Source organism: Strongylocentrotus purpuratus, unplaced genomic scaffold (assembly GCF_000002235.5).
Source record: "Strongylocentrotus purpuratus isolate Spur 01 unplaced genomic scaffold, Spur_5.0 spur5_contig_821, whole genome shotgun sequence".
Taxonomy (NCBI): Eukaryota; Metazoa; Echinodermata; class Echinoidea; order Camarodonta; family Strongylocentrotidae; genus Strongylocentrotus; species Strongylocentrotus purpuratus.
This window is the reverse complement of record NW_022145526.1, coordinates 1,045,394-1,066,468: the sequence shown is the minus strand read 5'-3', so window position 1 is coordinate 1,066,468 and position 21,075 is coordinate 1,045,394. Positions and strand designations below refer to the sequence as shown.

At 36.8% G+C, this 21,075-nt stretch overlaps 1 protein-coding gene across 2 annotated transcripts; it reads right to left on the bottom strand.

Moving 5' to 3' along the window:
- Nucleotides 1-4,686: 4,686 nt before the first annotated feature.
- LOC115922389 lies at nucleotides 4,687-19,158 on the bottom strand. Of its 2 annotated transcripts, XM_030981339.1 has the most exons (6): nucleotides 18,742-19,158; nucleotides 15,558-15,654; nucleotides 14,053-14,206; nucleotides 8,537-11,706; nucleotides 7,939-8,049; nucleotides 4,687-7,050 (listed from the first exon to the last, which is right to left on the bottom strand). In XM_030981339.1, exons 1-6 carry the CDS (start codon nucleotides 18,772-18,774, stop codon nucleotides 6,773-6,775), a joined length of 3,843 nt encoding a protein of 1,280 aa, XP_030837199.1. In that variant the 5' UTR covers nucleotides 18,775-19,158; the 3' UTR covers nucleotides 4,687-6,772. The 2 variants fall into 2 exon arrangements, with proteins under 2 accessions (XP_030837199.1, XP_030837203.1); XM_030981343.1 differs by lacking the exons at nucleotides 14,053-14,206; nucleotides 15,558-15,654; nucleotides 18,742-19,158 and adding an exon at nucleotides 12,862-13,193.
- Nucleotides 19,159-21,075: the final 1,917 nt, after the last annotated feature.

Here is a 21,075-nt window from a genome sequence, read left to right as displayed (position 1 = left end):
GATGTATGGAAATCCATGAAGGTAAAAATTGAAACCGTCATGTAGTTTCTTGATAACTCCAAAACCATGGAATGGTCCCTTCTCCCTTTCATATAATGAATGATATGGATGTCAACATTTTGCCTTCAGGTCCTTTTGGTGCAACTTATAATGTGGCTACTACTCCATCGAGGTAAGCATTATCAGAGAGGAAGGGAGATACACACACACACCCATACATGTAAACGCCTTCAATCGGGGAGGTAGGCAAAACACCATGAAACTGTGGAGGTAATAAATATAGGCTTTATAAGCAATATTTTATCAAATTTGAGGAAAGAAAATCACAATAAGCCCATTCCAATGTCAAAAGATACTAAAAAACGTTTACTTCTTCTTACACATGATTCGTCTGAATTTGAGCTATGAAAGTGCGGTGTCTGCATCTAGTCATTGTCAATCGGGGAAGTAGGCATAAGACCTAGCAAACGTGGAGTTTGTCGATTTTTATCTTTTCCTTGTAAACTTCGAACTAACTCATGCAAAAAAGGATATTATTATGTTTGCTTGTATTTAAAACAATGAAGGCAATACTGTCTTTCAAATCTTAATTTCCACAATATAATATCAATCTTAGAAACAAGAGTTATGGTCAACAGTTGACCGTTGTGTATCATGTAAAAAGTCTTGATAAATATGATCTTGATTTACTGTATGGAAGCCAGTGGCGGATCCAGCCGGCGGGAAGAGGGGGGGGGGGGGCCCAATCCGTGAGAAAATATTAGTTGCGACTCAGCCGTCGGTGAATAAGCGGGGGGGGGGGGTAGGAAGCATTTTTTTGGGGTGCAATTTTTCAGGAAATATTTTGCGCCGACTTAGTCAGCCGGTGAATATGAGACCACTATTTTTTTTGTGTGTGACCTAATTCGTGAGATTTTGTTGTTGTTGACCCGTCACCCCCCCCCCCCCCCGTGGATCCACGCCTGCAGAGGATCCAGCCGGCGCCAATGGGGAGGGGGGGTAGCCAAATCTTAATACAAAATTTAGTGCCGTCTCAGCCGGCCGGCGAATAAGCGGGGGGGGGGGGGATGGGGCGCTTTTGTTTTTTGTTTTATAAAGGTTAACTTTACGTTATTATCCTATTTTTTTTATCGTTTTGGGGGGCTGGGGGGGGGCGGGCCGGAAAAATCGCTACGTGGATCCGCCCCTGATGGAAGCCATTACAAATGTAATCCTAGGAATCCCAACATCAGTTCCACTTACTCAGGTTCAATAAAAATGTTGGCTTAGCTTTTATCAGTGTCAAGAGATCAAGGTAATTTAAAGGGATTGCCCATGAACTGTCACACTATATTGTGTGGCTCAGAAAGAAAGAAAACCGGATATTTCCAATTACAATGACATAATGACTCAAAGTTGATGATCTTGACATCATTTTTTATCATTTCGAAAAAGAATGATCTTCTTAATGAAGTAAGAATTAGGTCAATGATGAAGTTGTAATTGTAGATCGCAGGTGTTCCGTTCTTTCTAGCCCCCCCCCCCATGTATATAAAAACCATTATTCTATCATAAGGATATTTATATTTCTTTATTTTTGTTTTCGGGGGGAGGGGGAAGATTTCGGCAATTCAAGGAAAGAATACAATTCATATTTGTAAATGTTTTTAAATTAATCGTTATCACTAGTGGTATAGAGTTTGGATTAATATCATTGCTTCTTTGTATGAGATTCCTTTTGTTCTCTTACTATCATCAAAATATGTTTGTAACATTTATTCTTTTCTTATACATGTTTGCATTTTGACGTATCGACTTGTGAAAATGTTATGTTTTGTGAATAACGTTTATGTCTTTTGAAGAAAGAAGACACATATACAAAATAAAGATTGAGCTTGTTTGTACTATATTGCGTACTGATATGTCTTCATTATTTTAACTGTAAGGAATCACTATATCGCAAATGATGTTACAGTGCTTGCACACGTTGAAATTATTAATAGATAAGCTGGGAAAGATATAATGAAGGAAATTAACTTTAATAATTCCATCCACTGTACGTACCAACGGAACTTAATGACACCACCACACAAAAAGTTTGCAAAACTTTCTCCTGTGCTCCTCTCTTTCTCTCTCTCTAACTATATCTTCATTCAATTTAAGGACGAAACTGTCATCTTTTTCAACATGTTTTAACAATTCCTCGATCAATGTGGTATCAAACCACTTTCCCTGAATATTTTCTTTCCTTTCATCCTCGAATTCTATTAAATTCTTTAACACACCTCCTGCAAACATATACATACTTGCCACTATAAAATTGGATATAATTACAGTTTTAAAACTATGCAGTATTATCTAGCAAATCATTTTCTTTCTTAATTTTAAAATATGACTTATGTTAAAGAGGGAAAACAAAAATCACAGAATTATCATGTTATTTCTATAAATATCTCATACACCAGCAGGTGTATTGTACTACAGAGGAAAAAGACGAGATAGAATCAAATAAATGCCAATTGTAATAAACAATAGTTTATCTTCTTTGAATTTCTGTAAAATATACTTTATTTCGATACAATTATTTGACAGTCTTCAAAGGCACATGCAAATCATGAAATTTACAAGAGACAAGTTAAACACGTCCAGCGATGATATGCAATTAGGAGTTAAGTCCGAACGTGTACATAAAAAGGGCATTAGTACCAATCAATACAATTGAACCACAGGCATTGCACCACATTTGCAAAAATCTACAGATTAAACATGCATGTAGTAGAAAAATGTCTTATAATTGTGATTACGAATAAATAATTATTTCTAACATCACCTGGGTAAAAGAATGGTGCAATATTGTGAAGTTGACATTGCCACAGAAAATGAGGTTAGAATACAAACGAAGGCAAAATAGATGATATTGATATCATTTACTTGGAGAATTGATCAACTCAGTCTACGCATATTTCATGATTTCTTTGAGGTCTTGTTAAAATAACAGATCATATTACTGTTCATTCTTGGCCGGCCATCCTTAATTTATACACATGTATAGTATATTTGTGTGTTTGGAATGATATGAAAGGTTGAGGCATAAAATGAATTCTGCCACTTAAATAAATGGGGTTTACTACCGCAAAATCCCCAGGGATTCTAAAAAAAATCTAGAATTCTAAAACCTAAAAACAAAACCCCCCTCAAACCATAACAAGAAATTAGGCAACCAATTAATGAAAACAAAAGATAACATCTGTAACAACTTTGAACAACATAACTCATAACTAGAAATGAAGAAAAAAATAGCCCACTGCTGCTACACACAGCAAGAAAGCCAAAAGCCCTCTCTTTGATCCAGGCAAACAAAGTCTCCTTGAATATTAAACAAACAAAATAATTAAATGTTATTTAGCAATACTCCCATCAGCCATAATTGAACGCTTTACAAAAAATGATGCTTTACACACATACCAAACACGACATGCAACACGTACAAACTATCATCCTCCCTAACCCGGGCAGTTTTCGCCATAAAAACTATTTCATACACAGGACCAAACTACTGAAGCACCATTGATCCGAATCTCAAATAGCTTAAGAACTGTTGCAGCTTTAAAAAACATATCAAATTGTTAGTATTAAATTTGTACATGTAATGCACAAGTATACTATTTTTTTCTGGACTGTGAATCCCGACCTTGAATATTCTATTCTAAAAACTTCCTTTTCTCTCTCCTCATTCTTCTCCTGACCCCCATGCTTTACCTTCCCTTCCTAGTTCTCTTCTTTCTTACATCCATCATCCATATCATTTCATTGTTTTATCTGTATACTCTGATTTTGTATCATCATACTTCTACCTTATAATGAATGACACTGTGTCAACATTATTTTGAGGAACTTAAATTCTACAAGCTATATGCTTTTGATTAAGTTCCTTTTTTCACATGTAATTTCGAAATTATTTAGTGTGAAATAAATGAAACTAAACTGAAACTGAAGGTCAAGAGTCACTACTGCTCTCTAAGAAAATAGCAGCCCCTAGGTAGAGTACTAGCACACCACACAGTTTGCTAGAAAGTCCTGATTTATATACCATTTTATTTTCTTTTGTTGTAAAATCATGTGATACATATAAATATGAATGCGTTAGTATTTGAGGGATAATTCCCTTTTCAGTCTGACAAAATTAATAATATCCATTTTCCAAGTTTCTCAAATATTATATATGAATATTTGTCAGTGGTAACAATAGTACATTCCAAAGATACCATTTAACATGATGGAGTTTGATTTGGGGGCAAAATGGATGTAAAAGATTCCAGATATTAGTTTGATGAACATAATTACGTAGAGTTTAACAGTACCTAAGGTTAAAAAAGCTACACAGCATATCTGTTTTTTACATTCCTATCATAGCATCATCATTAGTTGTGTGCTATACATTTAACACAAATCTGACGCAATACAAATTTGTTGGAGAAGCCAACTTTTGAACAATGATGAAGAATGAAGGAGAACTCACTGACATCACAAATCCCCCCCCCCCCAAAAAAAAAGGGACCAGGGATGAAATTGAATCAGCAAGAAGTACGGTGAATCATATTAATATTGTAGGTTTATATGATTATACTGGAACCAACCCTTTATTATAGCCCTTTTTATTTGTTTTGTTGCAAAGGTATTACAAAAAAAAAAGGTTTTGGGCCCCGACCCCCATCACAACTAATTATTCACATTACAACCATCATCTATAGTCTAGTGCTTAAACACTAAATTGACATATTTTATGTATGTGGGAAATCTGAGAATAATATTCAGATCTGTTCTTATTAATTCACAACAAACATACATTCGGTTTACTTTTTAAAGGGGGCACTGATCATTGACTCCCCCTCTATTTTTTGCCACAATTATACTAAATCTGCAGAAACTACTGCATTGCTAATTAAACAAAAGTGTACAAATTCTATCTCTACACTATCCCATATTAATGGCTTGTACTAAACACTCAGGTCGCGGCTCGTTTGGCCATTTAAACAAAATGGTGTCTTCAAATCGGTTTTTAAGGGGGAAAATATTATTTCAAATTAGTGACTGTTTTTACACTCAGGTCGCGGCTCGCTGGGCCATTTATTCAATGATGTCTTCAAAGGGGATGCGTAGGGAAATTTTCTTAAAAAAGAAGTTGGAAGTTGTGATTATTATTTTTTTAATGATAGACAAATAAGAAGATTAGAATTAAGGCTGGCATTGGGAAAGACAAAATACTAGGTGATTAAAGTGGATTTTAGAGAAAGTGTAATACTACAAGGGAAATGAACTGTATATTTGATAGAAACAAGGAATAATGGATAGAGTGAGAAGATGAATTGTGGGAAATTAAGAACTAACAAGAGAGGATTACATAAACAAAGAATGAAAGAAAACAAATATTTAATAAAAAGGGAATTGAAAGAATTCATTGGTCAAATTTAACAGTGATAAAGATATAAAGAAAAGAGTGGAGGAAATAAAGATTTACATGATAGAAAAAAGATGAGAAATAAAGGGGTAGAATAAAATTTAGAAAGAATATTTTTTAAAGACTGACAAATATGAAAATAAAGCGAGGAATAAAACTTGATAGGATATTACAAGGAATGATGGAAATATTCATTTCATTCTTTCATTCTTTGTTTTTGTATTCCTCTCTTGGTAGTTCTTAATTTCCCACAATTCATCTTCTCACTGTATCCATTCTTCCTTGTTTCTATCATATTAATAGATCATATACCTATGTACTATTACACTTTATCTAAAATCCACTTTACCCACCTAGTATATTTGTCTTTCCCGATGTCAGCCTTAATTATAATCTTCTTATTTGTCTATCATTGAACAAAAAACAATCACAACTTACAACTTCGTTTTTAAAGTAAATTTCCCCACGCATCCCCTTTGAAGACATCATTGAAAAAATGGCCCAGCGAGCCGCGACCCGAGTGTAAAAACAGTCGCTAATTTGAAATAAGATTTCCCCCTTATATTAAAAAGCCGATTTGAAGACACTTAAAAAAAGATGGCCAAACGAGCCGTGACCCGAGTGTTTTTCAGCGCGCCGCGACCCGAGTGTTTAGTACAACCCCATAATAATATCAGAAACAACACAAGTTCTGTCCAAAATGAAAAGGGGCACCCTTTACACATAGTAAGGGCACTCTCCCTTGATGATGATATTAATACACTATACTGAACGTGTTCTCATAATAAATGTTGTTTAAGTTTTAATTGTGTCACAAATGTACAAGCATTACACTAGTCAATTCCCCTACTGCCTTCTTATGCTGCCATTATGGTATGTAAATGCAAATACTTGACTGTTTGATTACAACTTCCACTGATTTATTTCGTTAAAAAATCTATGGGTTTTTTTTTCTTGTTCAAATAGGATATTTCCAACTCATGCTGCAAAATTCTCATTGTAATCAGTACATGTTGCCTAAACGATATGCTCCCTGTCATTGATATCTGGGAGTGGCCAAGCATAGGTCCACTAAGACCCTAACACAATTACAAATTGCCGGATGCCTACAAAAATGATAATAAAACCTCAAAATAACAAATCCTTTGCCAGTAGAGTGGGTAAACATTTTATGAATACATGGAGAAACCAAATGTAAAAGAATACACATTTTAGACTGTAATAACAAGAACATGCCTTGTAATTTATGAGCATTTTCAGCAGTTTGGTGACTCAAAACAAAAGCATGTGTGTATTCAATATAAAAATGGTGATTTGATATTAAAGGGAATGTTTTTACCAAGGCTGTGTTTTTCTGCTTTTGGTAACCTTCGAGTTTCTTACGTAGTCTTTGATGTTGACCCACGTTCTGTGTTTCAGCACAGCTTCAGCTTTCAAGCATTCGTCTATCGCTCTCTTGCCAGGTAGCTTAGAATGAACAGTCATAAAGGCTCCTAAACGTCTCTGGACAGCCGACTTTTCCGCATCGCTCCATGCTGTCTTTCGTTTCTTCCTTATTGGCTGTTCATCAACCTCTTCCAGTACATGTTGCGTTTGCCTTTGCCTTTTGGTACCTAATGAAAGACAATAACAAAAAAAATGTTGCAATTATACTATGCAGAATAATAAATGCAGTATCACATACTGTTTCTCTGAGTCTCTGACCCATGAACTTGAAGAGTGCATTACTGTTATGAGGATGGAAGGAGAGGAAGAATATTTAAATCCTCTTTTGCAGTGATGCAGAATAGAGTGTGATCCTGGGAGGAATACACTTAAACGATTTTTTTTTAGCGGGAAGAAAGCCATCATATAATTTTGTAAAGCTCATATTTCGTGAAATTATGGGCATCTACCGTTTAGGGGAGTCGGGCACAAACAAGTCTTTAAATTATCTGACAGTGTCATGACAGATGGGGTTATGTTTCACATATTCTACCCGGTTTCTATTGGTCATTTATTTTGCTAATCTAGCTCAGTTTTGGGTTTATTTGGGAGGGGCTCCTGGCTGCCTCCATTTTCATCCATTTCCTAGTATATTGTAGTGATTGCTGTGTGCATGAAAAAAAGTACATTTTGTATTACCTTGACAACCCCTGACTCCCAGTCTAGAACAAAAGGGCCACGATCACATAATACTTTCTGAGTCTATATTATTGTATGTACACAATTTTTTTTTAGTTTAGAGAAGTTTAGATATAGAGACCAATTAAATTCACTAATAGATTTTCTTCGTCATTGGCAACAGCCTTTTTGTGAGGCTACATTACAATTATAATTGTGCTATAATTTTTAACAATTCAAAATGCACAAATATTGGTACGTGGTGATTTCAACAGGAAAAAGTTTGGTTTCACTTTGGCTTTTGAGGATGATTGAGAGTGCGGTACAATAGGCAAAATTAACATTTAGGTTTGCAAAAAGAATTTTTTTAGATGCTCTCATTGGACTTAAAGTCATACCTTTTTGGGAGCATCCAGGTAGCTGACGTTCGACATCATGATCACCAGAATCAACATCGCTGTCACAATTGTCATCACATGATTCAGGTCCCTGTTCTCCAGTGTCGATCTCTGTACATAAAATAATAATCAATAATATTCACCAAAAAGAAAATCTGGGTCAACTGCAAAGAAAACATACTTGTAATTTAAAACAAAAGAATATAATCAATTATTTCTAAATACAACATGGTAGAATTGGCACCAGGTATATGCTACATTTGTGGATCGAGTCAAACAAATGCCTTAATTACCCCTAATCTAAATAAATTGAAACAAACAAGTGAACAATATAGTGAGGAATATTTAACTGCATGGTTCATTTGAAAACAACACTTTTCATTAATTCAATAATGTTGCAGCATGTTTATCAATTTACATATTTTGTATTTGATAATTGTCAAGTTGAGTGGAAATCAGAAATACTTGATTCTTAAAATTAGTACATGCTACATGGTTTGTTATTCATCCCACTCATCCCTCGCCATGATGTTTCTCATCGCATTAGGGTTTGGATTGAGATCCCCACTGTATAATTCTACCCTCATCACAAATTTACCTTCATCTAACTTGATTTGAAGCTCATCCAGACTTTTTGCAGTGCCAATCAGCTGGACCGGGTTCCCAGCTTTTCCCTCCATGGCGAACAGGATCTTTGATATTTTGGCCACCTGCATAGCAGCATCTGGCAGTCTATAATACTCCCTATGTATCCTAATATCGTGGCCCATGAAGTTTGCTAAGGCGTCCATCTCATGGTCCCTCAAGCTCATTAGTTGTGACATGGTAGCTACATGCTTCCGTAATTTTGTGGATCGAAGTGTTGAAGGATTTTGTGCTCCACATGCTTCTGACAGCTCACGGAGAGCATCTGACCCTCGAACATGAGATGTAGTGTCACTATTGGCTACGGCGAACAGGTATTTGTTGCTTGGGTTTACACCTGCTTCCTCCCTGTGGGATACAAGGGTGTCTACACATGATTTCATGGAGTCTGTCACAAGGATCGGCACTGTCCTGCCACGTTTTCCTACTACCTCAACTCTCCAGAGAAACTTTACAAGATTTTTTTCCCAGTCTTTCAGCATCTCTAGTTGTCCTTCCACCATATGAGATTCACCTTTCTTGATTTTATTGTAGTCATCAAGAGTCATCTTGCTGATTTCCCCTTGTCTCCTCCTATTAAACACAATGAGATGAGCCAGCATGGTCTTGTTGAGTTCTCTCCATGTGCTATGGTTTTCGATTGCGGTCCCAGATGACAGTTTGTCTACACAAAGTTCAGCCTGTACCTCTAGGTGTCTTGACAAAGCCACAACATCACTCGTTAGGGGTAGGAGTTTGGGCTGGTTTCGTTTCCTCTGGTACAAAGTTCGTAGAGCATGAGTAGAGATTTCAGATCCCCAACAAGTGTCAAGCAGCTTGATGAACTTTTCTACAAGTTTCTGCATGTCATCCCCATCTCTGTCCATCAAAGCCTTACTCAGGAGCACAAAGGCAGCCTTTCTTAAGGTATGTCCCAGCTTAAGTGCTAGACTTGGTGTATTGAACAAGTGGTTCTCCTCATCAAAGCCTGCCACTTTCTTGACAGCACTCAAGACAGTCATAAAACCATTTGGTGATATCAGGGAAGTCAGACTTGCCTTGCCATTGCAGCTGCAACGTCTGAACTGAAGTACAAGTCTTCCTAGTTCTCGTAACTTGCATCTGATGTGGTTGTGCTGTTCTTCGTCATGGCCCAATTTCTTAGAGTACACCTTGGCCAATTCTAGAATCAACTGATCATTTAGAATGCAGGCCTTGATTTCATCATCGCTGAGACCACTCAGTACTTTGTGTGTTATAGAATCTCTTGATGTGCAGGGCACTGGTGGAAGCAAGAGTCGACCTTGTGCTAATAGTCTTCTTCGTTTTTTCTTTTGCTCCTTAGCCGGCTCTTCTTGCTTCAAAATGCAGCGGTGTTTCCACAATTCGGCTTTCGCAAACCATCCCAAACAATCTTTGCAAGGCTGATAATCACGGGGCTTTGCTTCACAAGAAGGTCTATATACGACCACAAGCTCTCCATGACCCTTTTCGAAGACCCTGTAGTTGTGCATGTGATTTCCTTTATTTCTTATCAATGTCAATAGCTTATCCTTTTCTTTTCGATTCGTTGCTGCCATGTATTGCGCCACCTTTATTTCATTGGAATGTTGTGACCGCAGGTGATCAGGAAGTTTTTTGTGGGGCTTCTCACACATCATGCAATAAGCTACCTTGTCATATTTTCGCCCTCCTTGATTGTTGGTCTTCATCACAGTTATCCCCTCATGGTCAGCATCAATGCCTCCATATCTTGATGATGCCTCCAATGACTGATCTGATGACAGAGATTTCAGTGATCGAGTGATGCCATTTATTGATGTACATTTAGCCTTAGGCAATGATGCTTGAGAATTATTTAATGAAGTCTTCCCTGAAGAGTCAGAATCTCCTTGAGAATCACAGACATAGTCTGGATCATCATCACTATCATCATTATGGTCAGATAATATGTCCTCATTATCACTTGAAAAAATATTTTGTGAAAGGGTTCCATCTGGTACCATCAATGCTTGTGTGGCAGGCTCAGGGAATGGTTCCCAGTGCTCTCGGTTATTAGGGGGGTTTCTGCATAGATCATCAGATGTGTCATCATTATCAGCAAGAAAATTGGACAGTGAAAGGTTTCCATCTGGTTCCATTAAAGGTTGTGTGGCAAGCTCAGTAAATGGTTCCCAATGCACTTGGTTATTAGGTGGGTTTATGCATGGATCATCACATGTGTCATCATTATCAGCTGAAACATTAAACTGTGAAATCTTTCCATCTGATTCCATTAAAGCTTGTGTGGCAGGCTCAGGGGATGGTTCCCAATTTGTTTCGTTATTAGGGGGGTTTCTGCATAGATCATCAGATGTTTCAGCATCATCAGTTAGAACATTGGAAAGTGGAAGGTTTCCATCTGGTTCTATTAAAGGTTGTGTGGCAAGCTCAGTAAATGATTCCCAATGCACTTGGTTATTAGGGGGGTTTATGCATGGATCATCACATGTGTCATCATTATCAACTGGAACATCAAACTGGGAGAGCTTTCCATCTGATTCCATTAACGCTTGTGTGGCAGGCTCAGGGGATGGTTCCCAATGTTCTTGGTTATTAGAGGGGTTCCGGCATGGATCATCACATGTGTCATCATTATCAGCTGAAACACTGAACTGTGAAATCTTACCATCTGATTCCATTAAAGCTTGTGTGGCAGGCTTAGGGGATGGTTCCCAATTTGTTTCGTTATTAGGGGGGTTTCTGCATCGATCTTCAGATGTTTCATCATCATCAGCTCGAACATTGGACTGTGAAAAGTTTCCATCTGGTTCCAGTAGTTCTTGTGTGGCAGGCTCGGAGAATGGTGAACAAACTTTTTCTGGGTCTGGTGGGAGGTTTGCAGAATTTTGCAGAATTTCAGGTTTTTCATCTTGGACTCCACTGTGTAATTGAGTAGGACTTGGGAATACAAAATTATCTCCCACCCCATAATCATATAACACTTCTTCACCTTCTTTGATTTTCTTCAATGAGAAGAGAACCAGTTCTGGTTCATTGTGAGGGTTCTCTCTAATCTTCATTCTGCTGTTGACTTCACCCCTCCAACCATGGTTGACGAGTCGTCCCAGTTGTTGTTTAGTTGGTTCGACTGATGCATCCCTACTGGAAATGAAATTGAAAAAAAATGAAAACATTAGATTCATCAATGTTTAAAATTACAATGAATCACTGAAACATACAAGTATATGTGGGTTACAATTTGTGATTTCACTTTAGGTTTTCTCTGTTGTCAGATATTATTTGATTAACTGTTACTTTTCAAGTAGGGTATCACTCAAAGAAGAATCGTTACAGTCATGATTTTTGTTAACGCATGGTTAATTTTAGGAGGAAATTTGAAATACAAGTAACATAGGAAACAAATAGGTAACATTACATGTAGGCATTGGAAATCATAACCAATATCATGAACATTAAACATGCATATGTTTACTTTTCATTTGCCTTAAAATTGTAATGCTACAAAATGTCACCGTGCATCAGACAAGAGTACCGAGGCGAAAAAAGACGACGAACTAACCGTGGAAGATTTTTTCAATATAAATACAAATAACAAAAAAAAAACAAAAAAAACACAAAGGTCGAATAACGACACGCCCTACAAGCCACGGGCAACAGCATTGCGAACAAAATATATCCTCTCTAGACCCTCTGAAATACGAGAGCCAAAGACATTACATGGTATAACAAAAATAACAAAAGAGAGAGAGAAGCGACCAAATTGGGGAAAGGGCAAGGAGAGGCAACAGACTAAAGGGAAAATGTACAATTTCGGACATATCTATCCACAAGATGTTTACACCGGGTGGGAGAGATGGAAGAAGGCTTCGGCAGGGGAGAAGGAACATGCGGAGAAGAAAGATGAGTCCAAGGAGAAGAAGGGAGGGAGAGATGAGGAAAGATTAAAAAATAGCATGGGAAAAAGGAAAAAAAGCATTATGATAAACAAGAACAGACGTGTAGAATGAGGGGGGAAAGAAGAAAATAATCTATCTAATCTTTAAAAGTGGAACGTAGCTCCAAAAAGCAAATAAAGAATACAATATAAAAAGTGGCTACTAGCACAAACCTGAATTCATATCAAACGGACCAAACATGTATGCAGTGTTATATTATTTTAGAATGAGCAAAGAAAGCAGGAAATCCAATGCAGGGTTTGAATTGTGCATTGAAAACTACATCCTCAATGAAGATTATGTTTACCAACTGTATGATTTTTGTTCTCAAGTTTTCAAATGATTTTTCAGTAAATCTTACCATTTGACATATGTTGGCCCATCTCAGATCATCTTCCCAGATTATAAAGAAGAGGAAATTTGGGAAATTACAAAATGAATGATGAACATTTAACAAAGAAGGATAACAGAAATTAAAAGCAGAAGATGTATAAAGACAACAAGCAGGAGTAGCGAAATGAGAAATCCAGCTACAATGCGAGGATGACGCTGGACAACAGACATTGAAAGAAATGAATTAGGAGGATGGGAAGGGAGAGGAGGAGACAAAGCAGATGAAGAAGTTGAATGAGGAGTTGATGAGCGAGGGGTTAGGAGAGGGGTTGAGGGAGGGGTTGGGAGAGGGGTTGGGAGAGGGGTTAGGCGAGGGGTTGAGGGAGGGGTTGTGTGAGGGGTTGATTGGGGGGTGCGGGGAGGTGTTAGGGGAAGTAATGAATGAACAGATGAAGTAATATCAGACTGAAGTGAAGATGAGGTGTAGAAGAAAGGGGGAGTAGAAAAAGAGTCTTCCGATGACATATTGCAGGGAACTGATGAACCAGCATCATTTAAAACTTCACTGGAGGGAGAGGGAGGTGGTGCAAGCTGCGTAGAAATTTCCGAATCTGTTTCATCATTTAAAACTTCACTGGAGGGAGAGGGAGGTGGTGCAAGTTGCATAGAAATTTCCGAATCTGTTTCATCTGTAAGATGAAATGTGGAGTGTACAAAAAAAAAATGGACTTTTCAGTGTAATGCACCTTTCTTTTATATCCAATATTTGTACCAAATATTGTTTTATATTCTCATTTTATGCTCTCCAAAATGGAATATGATCTGTTGGACTGACAAGGTAGAATAATTGTCATTGGTAAGATTGTGTTTTTTGTATGATAGCTAAAACAGGTTTGAATAGATAGAGAAGAATATAAGTTGCATATTTGTTCTATGCTGTCCTTGCCGTATTGATACTTTCTGCAGAAAACTGTATGTGTACTGTATGTGGTCAGTCCACGGGTTTATTCAAAAGCACGGAATAGAATTTGACAGATATGACTAGCTTTCGATCTTTCTCTAGGGAAAAAACAAAAACCACTGGTAGAAAATATGTTGCCCTGTCAACCCACATGTTTACGACTACGTCATAAGCATATAGCCTTAGGTTTGTTTTCAACACCTATCATTACAAAATATACTTTTCAATAAATCAAGTCGTCATAGTATGTAGACTTACCACCATTTCGTCCCTTTCCATGTGAAAAAGTATCTGAAGCAAGTTTCACAGTCTGCATCTCTTCTTTCCCCCACATCTCTGGTTACCAGATCTCCTCTGTACCACAAAAGGAATTCTCCCTCTTCAAACGTTTTGGTGGTAAAGACTGCTCTACCTGTGATTGAAGAAATACATAATCTTCATGAGATCAATCATGCGAGTTTAAACATTGTGAATATGATGTTACAAGTATATTTGTCTGTCATTTAAGATAATGCTCAGGTGTGATAAGTAACTCGGACTCGTACTTGTAAGAAGGCACTTATTTTCAAAATTGGTTGAGTTTTAAATAACATTTGTGTGTCTTTTTGGTCACATTGCCATCAAGCAGACTTTTAAGCAACACACTGTATTTAATATTAGTATGCTGCAGATATTAAATTACAGTGTCATGCATGTCATGATGAACATGACGTTTTCTCTAGATTTTCTAAAAACTTTTTGACATTCAACCCCATGAGGAGGCATTAAAATTCATTTCAAGGTCTAACCTTTAAACACTTAACCAAATCAAGTTTAATACCTCCTGCTTTACAAAAGAGCCCTGTACATACAAATATTTACAAAAAAATAGAATACATTGTAGAAAACATTAAAAAAAAAGCTTTAAAAAAATAAAAACTAGATCAAAATGAACAAAAGGCCTTAAATATTAAATATTTAAGATATTATTGATACAAAGAAAAATGACCAAAAAAAATATTTCAAAAAATACACATGCCGTAAAAATAGACTACACAACTGCAAACAGACAAACAAACAAAACTAACTTATGGTAAAAGTCATGATATAACATTAGGTACCAGTGCATGCATTAAAGTGATAGAGGGAGTGACTTAATTTGGTTTTTTAACATTTGGAGTGAAGTTGCCGTGCGAATATGAGTCGGTAGATTGTTATAGATGCTTGGAGCAGTGAAAGAAAAAGAACGTTTTTTAAATTCAGTCTTTGGTTTCAGGATAAATAAGGGATTTAAGGTAGAATGACAAGTAACAAAGTAAACTGGACGATTATGACCAAAAGATTCTAAATAAGGGGCTAGATTATTGAGTATTTTGTAGACGAAAATGCAGTAGTGGTAATTGATTCTATTTTCAACACTTTGCCACTGAAGACTGCTTCACGCAATTAAGTGTTGAATTAAGATTATAAAAACAGAAAAATATGAGGGAAAGCATATCAAATATTCTACTGCATGAAATTAATGAAATATACAGAAAGGGTATAGATTTTACTAAAGAAGTTGACCTGTTTAACTGCGAAGGGTATCAAAGTTACTCTGAAAAGAGCTGGTGATTTTCAGACAATAGGCGATGAGGTGTGATCAAAGAACCATACCAGGCGTTCCTTGCATAGTCTAGCTCTGAATCAATATTTTATTGAGCATATTAATGTTAGATATCTATGCTACAGTGAATTTTCACTATTAATACAATCTACATGTACATGTATGTAACCTCACTCACCTTTGTCAGGCAGCTGTTTCACTGTAAATCCTTCAGGATCAACTTCACTAAAAATATCTGGAACTGTCTGTCTGGTTTGACTTCTGAGAATCCGATTCTGAAACAGGTCAAGTAAATATTAGTAATATTATGCAGAAACACAGCTGTGAGCAAGCTGGAAGAAAATATCTAAATATTACACCCCCCCCCCTCCCACATCCTCCCCCTTATCATACTGGAATTTGCCAAAATATTGCTACTCATATCCATGCTCAATTTTATTATATTATTTGTTAAAATCATGAGGTATTATGAAACACATCCATTATGATGTACATCAAGGGGGTCATGTAAATACATGGCTCCACATTTCCCATGCACACATCTTATCATATTTGACTCATTTGCAATAGATATAGATTGCTCCATATTTCCTATGCACACATTTATACATATCTAGCCCATATGCAATAATAAATGTGGCTCCACATTTCCCATGCACACATTTATACATATCTGGCTGATGTGTAATATATATAGATATGGCTCCACATTTCCCATGCACACATTTATACATCTTCAATCCACCTTAAATAGTTGAGATAAACATGGCTCCACATTTCCCATGCACCCATTTATACACATCTGGCCCATATGTAATATATAAATGGCTCCACATTTCCCATGCACAAATGTATAGACATCTGGCCCATGTGTAATATATATATATATATATGGCTCCACATTTCCCATGCATAAATTTATACATATCTGGGTCATGTGTAATATATATATAGATATGGCTCCACATTTCCCATGCACACATTTATACACATCTGGCCCATTTGTAATATATATATATGGCTCCACATTTTCCATGCACACATTTATACACATCTGGCCCATGTATAATATATATAGATATGGCTCCACATTTCCCATGCACACATTTATACAAATCTGGCCCATGTATAATATATATATATATATATATGGCTCCACATTTCAAATGCACACATTTATACACATCTGGCCTATGTGTATATATATATATATATATATATGGCTCCACATTTCCCATGCACACATTTATACACATCTGGCCCATGTGTAATATATATATATGGCTCCACATTTCCCATGCACACATTTATACACATCTGGCCCATGTGTAATATATATATGGCTCCACATTTCCCATGCACACATTTATACATCTGGTCCATGTGTAATATATATATGGCTCCACATTTCCCATGCACACATTTATACACATCTGGCCCATGTGTAATATATATATATGGCTCCACATTTTCCATGCACACATTTATACACATCTGGCCCATTTGTAATATATATATATGGCTCCACATTTTCCATGCACACATTTATACACATCTGGCCCATGTGTAATATATATATATGGCTCCACATTTCCCATGCACACATTTATACACATCTGGCCCATGTGTAATATATATATATGGCTCCACATTTCCCATGCACACATTTATACACATCTGGCCCATGTGTAATATATTTATGTGGCTCCACATTTCCCATGCACACATTTATACATCTGGCCCATGTGTTTATGTGGCTCCACATTTCCCATGCACACATTTATACATCTGGCCCATGTGTAATATATATATGGCTCCACATTTCCCATGCACACATTTATACATCTTCAATCCATCTTAAATAGTTCAGATAAACATGGTTCCACATTTTCCATGCACACATTTATACATATCTGGGTCATGTGTAATATATATATAGATATGGCTCCACATTTCCCATGCACACATTTATACACGTCTGGCCCATATATATATATATATATATATATGGCTCCACATTTCCCATGCACACAGTTATACAAATCTGGCCCATGTATAATGGCTCCACAGTTCCCATGCACACATTTATAAGTCTTCAATCCACCTTAAATAGTTCAGTTAAACATGGCTCCACATTTTCCATGCACACATTTATACATATCTGGGTCATGTGTAATATATATATATATATATATAGATATGGCTCCACATTTCCCATGCACACATTTATACACGTCTGGCCCATTATATATATATATATGGCTCCACATTTCCCATGCACACATTTATACACATCTGGCCCATGTGTAATATATATATATTTATATATATATGGCTCCACATTTCCCATGCACACATTTATACACATCTGGCCCATGTGTAATATATATATATATGGCTCCACATTTCCCATGCACACATTTAAACACATATTGCCCATGTCGATCTATATATATATATATGGCTCCACATTTCCCATGCACACATTTATACACATCTGGCCTATGTATAAAATATATAGATATGGCTCCACATTTCCAATGCACACATTTATACAAATCTGGCCCATGTATAATGGCTCCACAGTTCCCATGCACACATTTATAAATCTTCAATCCACCTTAAATAGTTCAGTTAAACATGGCTCCACATTTTCCATGCACACATTTATACATATCTTGCCCATGTGTAATATATATATATATATATATATATATATATATATGGCTCCACATTTCCCATGCACACATTTATACACATCTGGCCCATGTGTAATATATATGGCTCCACATTTCCCATGCACACATTTAAACACATATTGCCCATGTAGATCTATATCTAGTTATGGCTCCACATTTCCCGTGCACACATTTATACACATCTGACCCAGATTATTATGGCTCCACATTTCCCATGCACACATTTATACACATCTGACCCATGTGAGTTATTTACAGATAGGCCTAGACCTATGGCTCCACATTTCCCATGCACACATTTAGGCTAAATCTGGCTGATGTGAAATAGACCTTCAAATCTAACGTTACTAGATATTCCTTTAGTTTAACTCTAAAGTTAGGCCTAAGAAGAACTTATACTAGACCTAGATCTACTACTAGTAGCCTAGACTAGTAGTACTAGTCTAGGTCTAGGCCTAACGTTAGGCCTAGAATCTAGATCTACATCTTACTTAGATCTAGATTAGATCTAGATCTATGTATGAGTTTTTTGTACCCAATATCATGAATAGAACTAGATCTATAGGCCTAAGGAATTCTTTAAAAAGTTGATAGAATATTAATGGGCCTAGACTGGATTAAAAATGAAAGTAAACTTTCTAGATCTAGACAAGTTCTACTTACTTTTGCCAGTTGTGGCTGTACTAATCCCGCCATGACATGTCCATATACGTTAACAGGCACGTCGCAAGGTGCACTGCACCAGCACTGCGCATGCGCTGCATCTAATAAGATACAGACTGTGCAGTGTGTATCCTCATGCTGGCGCTCTTCACTTGATATTATTCTTGAGATCGGAAAATAATACACATATTCAGGCTGCAAGCTATGACTCCAAAGTGGGAAACCGGGGATGGAGTTAAATCGCAGCCGAACGTTGATGGGGTACTACTGAGATGTCCCAAAGCTGATTTAAATCTCGTTTTAATGATTCTGCAACTGTGGAGCTCCACGGTTTGCTGTGTCTCCACAGTTGGAAGTTGTGTATTCATATGAACCTCCCCGATTGACGGTCATTACAAGTGCACCCACACACACACACACACATATATATATATATATATAGAGAGAGAGAGAGATAGAGAGAGAGAGAGATAGAGAGGGAGAGCAAAAGAGAGAGGGGTAGAGTATTAGGAATTCAGAGAAAGAGAAAGTTAGACAAGGAGGGAGATATATATATATATATATATATGGAGAGAGAGGGGGAGAGGGGGAGAGTATTAGGAATTCAGAGATATAAAGAAAGTTAGACAAGGAATGAGAGAGAGAGAGAGAGAAATATATATATATATATATATAGAGAGAGAGAGAGAGAGAGAGAGAGAGATGAGAGAGAAAATGATAGAAAGAGATAGAAGGAGAACAGCTTCCGCCCAAAAAACAATTATTTACACCGGTCCAGTATTCTGGAATAACATAGATCCATCTCTTTAACAAAGTACCAGTCTATACACATTGAAAAAATAATAATAGTACATTTATAAAGCGCAGAAACTATCCAACATTAGGTATATATTCTACTGCGCTACAAGAGCTCCTGATATGCTTAGATTTACGGTACAGTTAATTAAAAAGAAGTGTTTTCAGTTTTGACTTAAAAACGTTTACAGATGATGATTTCCTGACTTCAAATGGCAAGTTATTCCAGAGTTTGGGGGCTGCACAAGCAAATGCTCGATCACCTAGCGTTATTTTTGTTTTGATAGATGGGATCTGTAGCAACAAAGTATCTCGGGAACTGCGCAAGTTGCGATTGTGTTGATTAGGTTTGAAATTTCAACAGTTCTTTGATATAAGTGGGAGCTTGACCAAGAAGTGCTTTATATACAATCAGCAAGATTTTGAATGTTATTCTCTGGCGTACTGGTAACCAATGTAGATTTCTTAAAATTGGGGTGATCCGTGTGAATTTAGAACAACCACAGATCAGCCTTGCACAGGTGTTTTGAACCCGTTGCAATCTCACTATTTGACAGTCAGGGATCCCATACAGTAGACTATTACAATAGTCCAGCTTATTGGTGATACATGCATGTACAATGTCTTTCGTAATGTCCTTATCTAAATATTTACGAATACGTCTGAGATTATAGATCATGTAGTATGCTGATTTACAGACATTTGTGATGTGCTCTCTCATATTCAAATTTGAATCGAACTGTACTCCAAGATTTCTTGCACTAACATATGGTTCTATTACAGAGTCTCCAATTGATACACTGTTTAAGTTGATTTTGGATGTCTGTTTAGGTGTGCCAATGATCATTAATTCAGTTTTACCATCATTAAGCATGAGCCTATTTTGCAACATCCATCCACGTACATAGTCAACACATGTTTCTAGGAGTGAGACACATCGCTCTTTAGCATGTTCATCAGGTCTGAATGATACATACAGCTGTGTGTCATCTGCATAGCAGTGGCATGATATCTCGGGGAAATTTGTTCGAACATTTGAAATGAGATTAGCAGTGTACAGAGTAAATAACAAAGGACCCAGCCGAGAACCTTGTGGAAAGGCACTGGCAAATCATCAGAGATCACATCGTCTATTTTGACCTTCTGATATCTATTCGCCAAATACGACTCTATCCATTCAAGAACACTACCATCTATGCCAAAACAGGTCTTTAAAGTTTCTAATAAGCAAGAATGATCTATGGTGTCGAATGCACTACTTAGATCTAATAACAGTAAAAGAGTGACTTTCTGAGAATCCATAGCCATCAATAGATCACTCTGTATTCTTAGCAGTGCAGTTTCAGTACTATGGAATTGTTTATATGCAGACTGAGTACATGGCAAAAGTGAGTTGTTATTGAGGTGATCCATAATTTGCTGGGTAGCAGCACCCTCAACCAACTTCGATATATATTTCAGATTGCTGATAGGTCTTAAGTTCTTAAAATCTACGTCAAGACCAGATTTTTTCAATAAAGGTGTGATGAGGGCATTTTT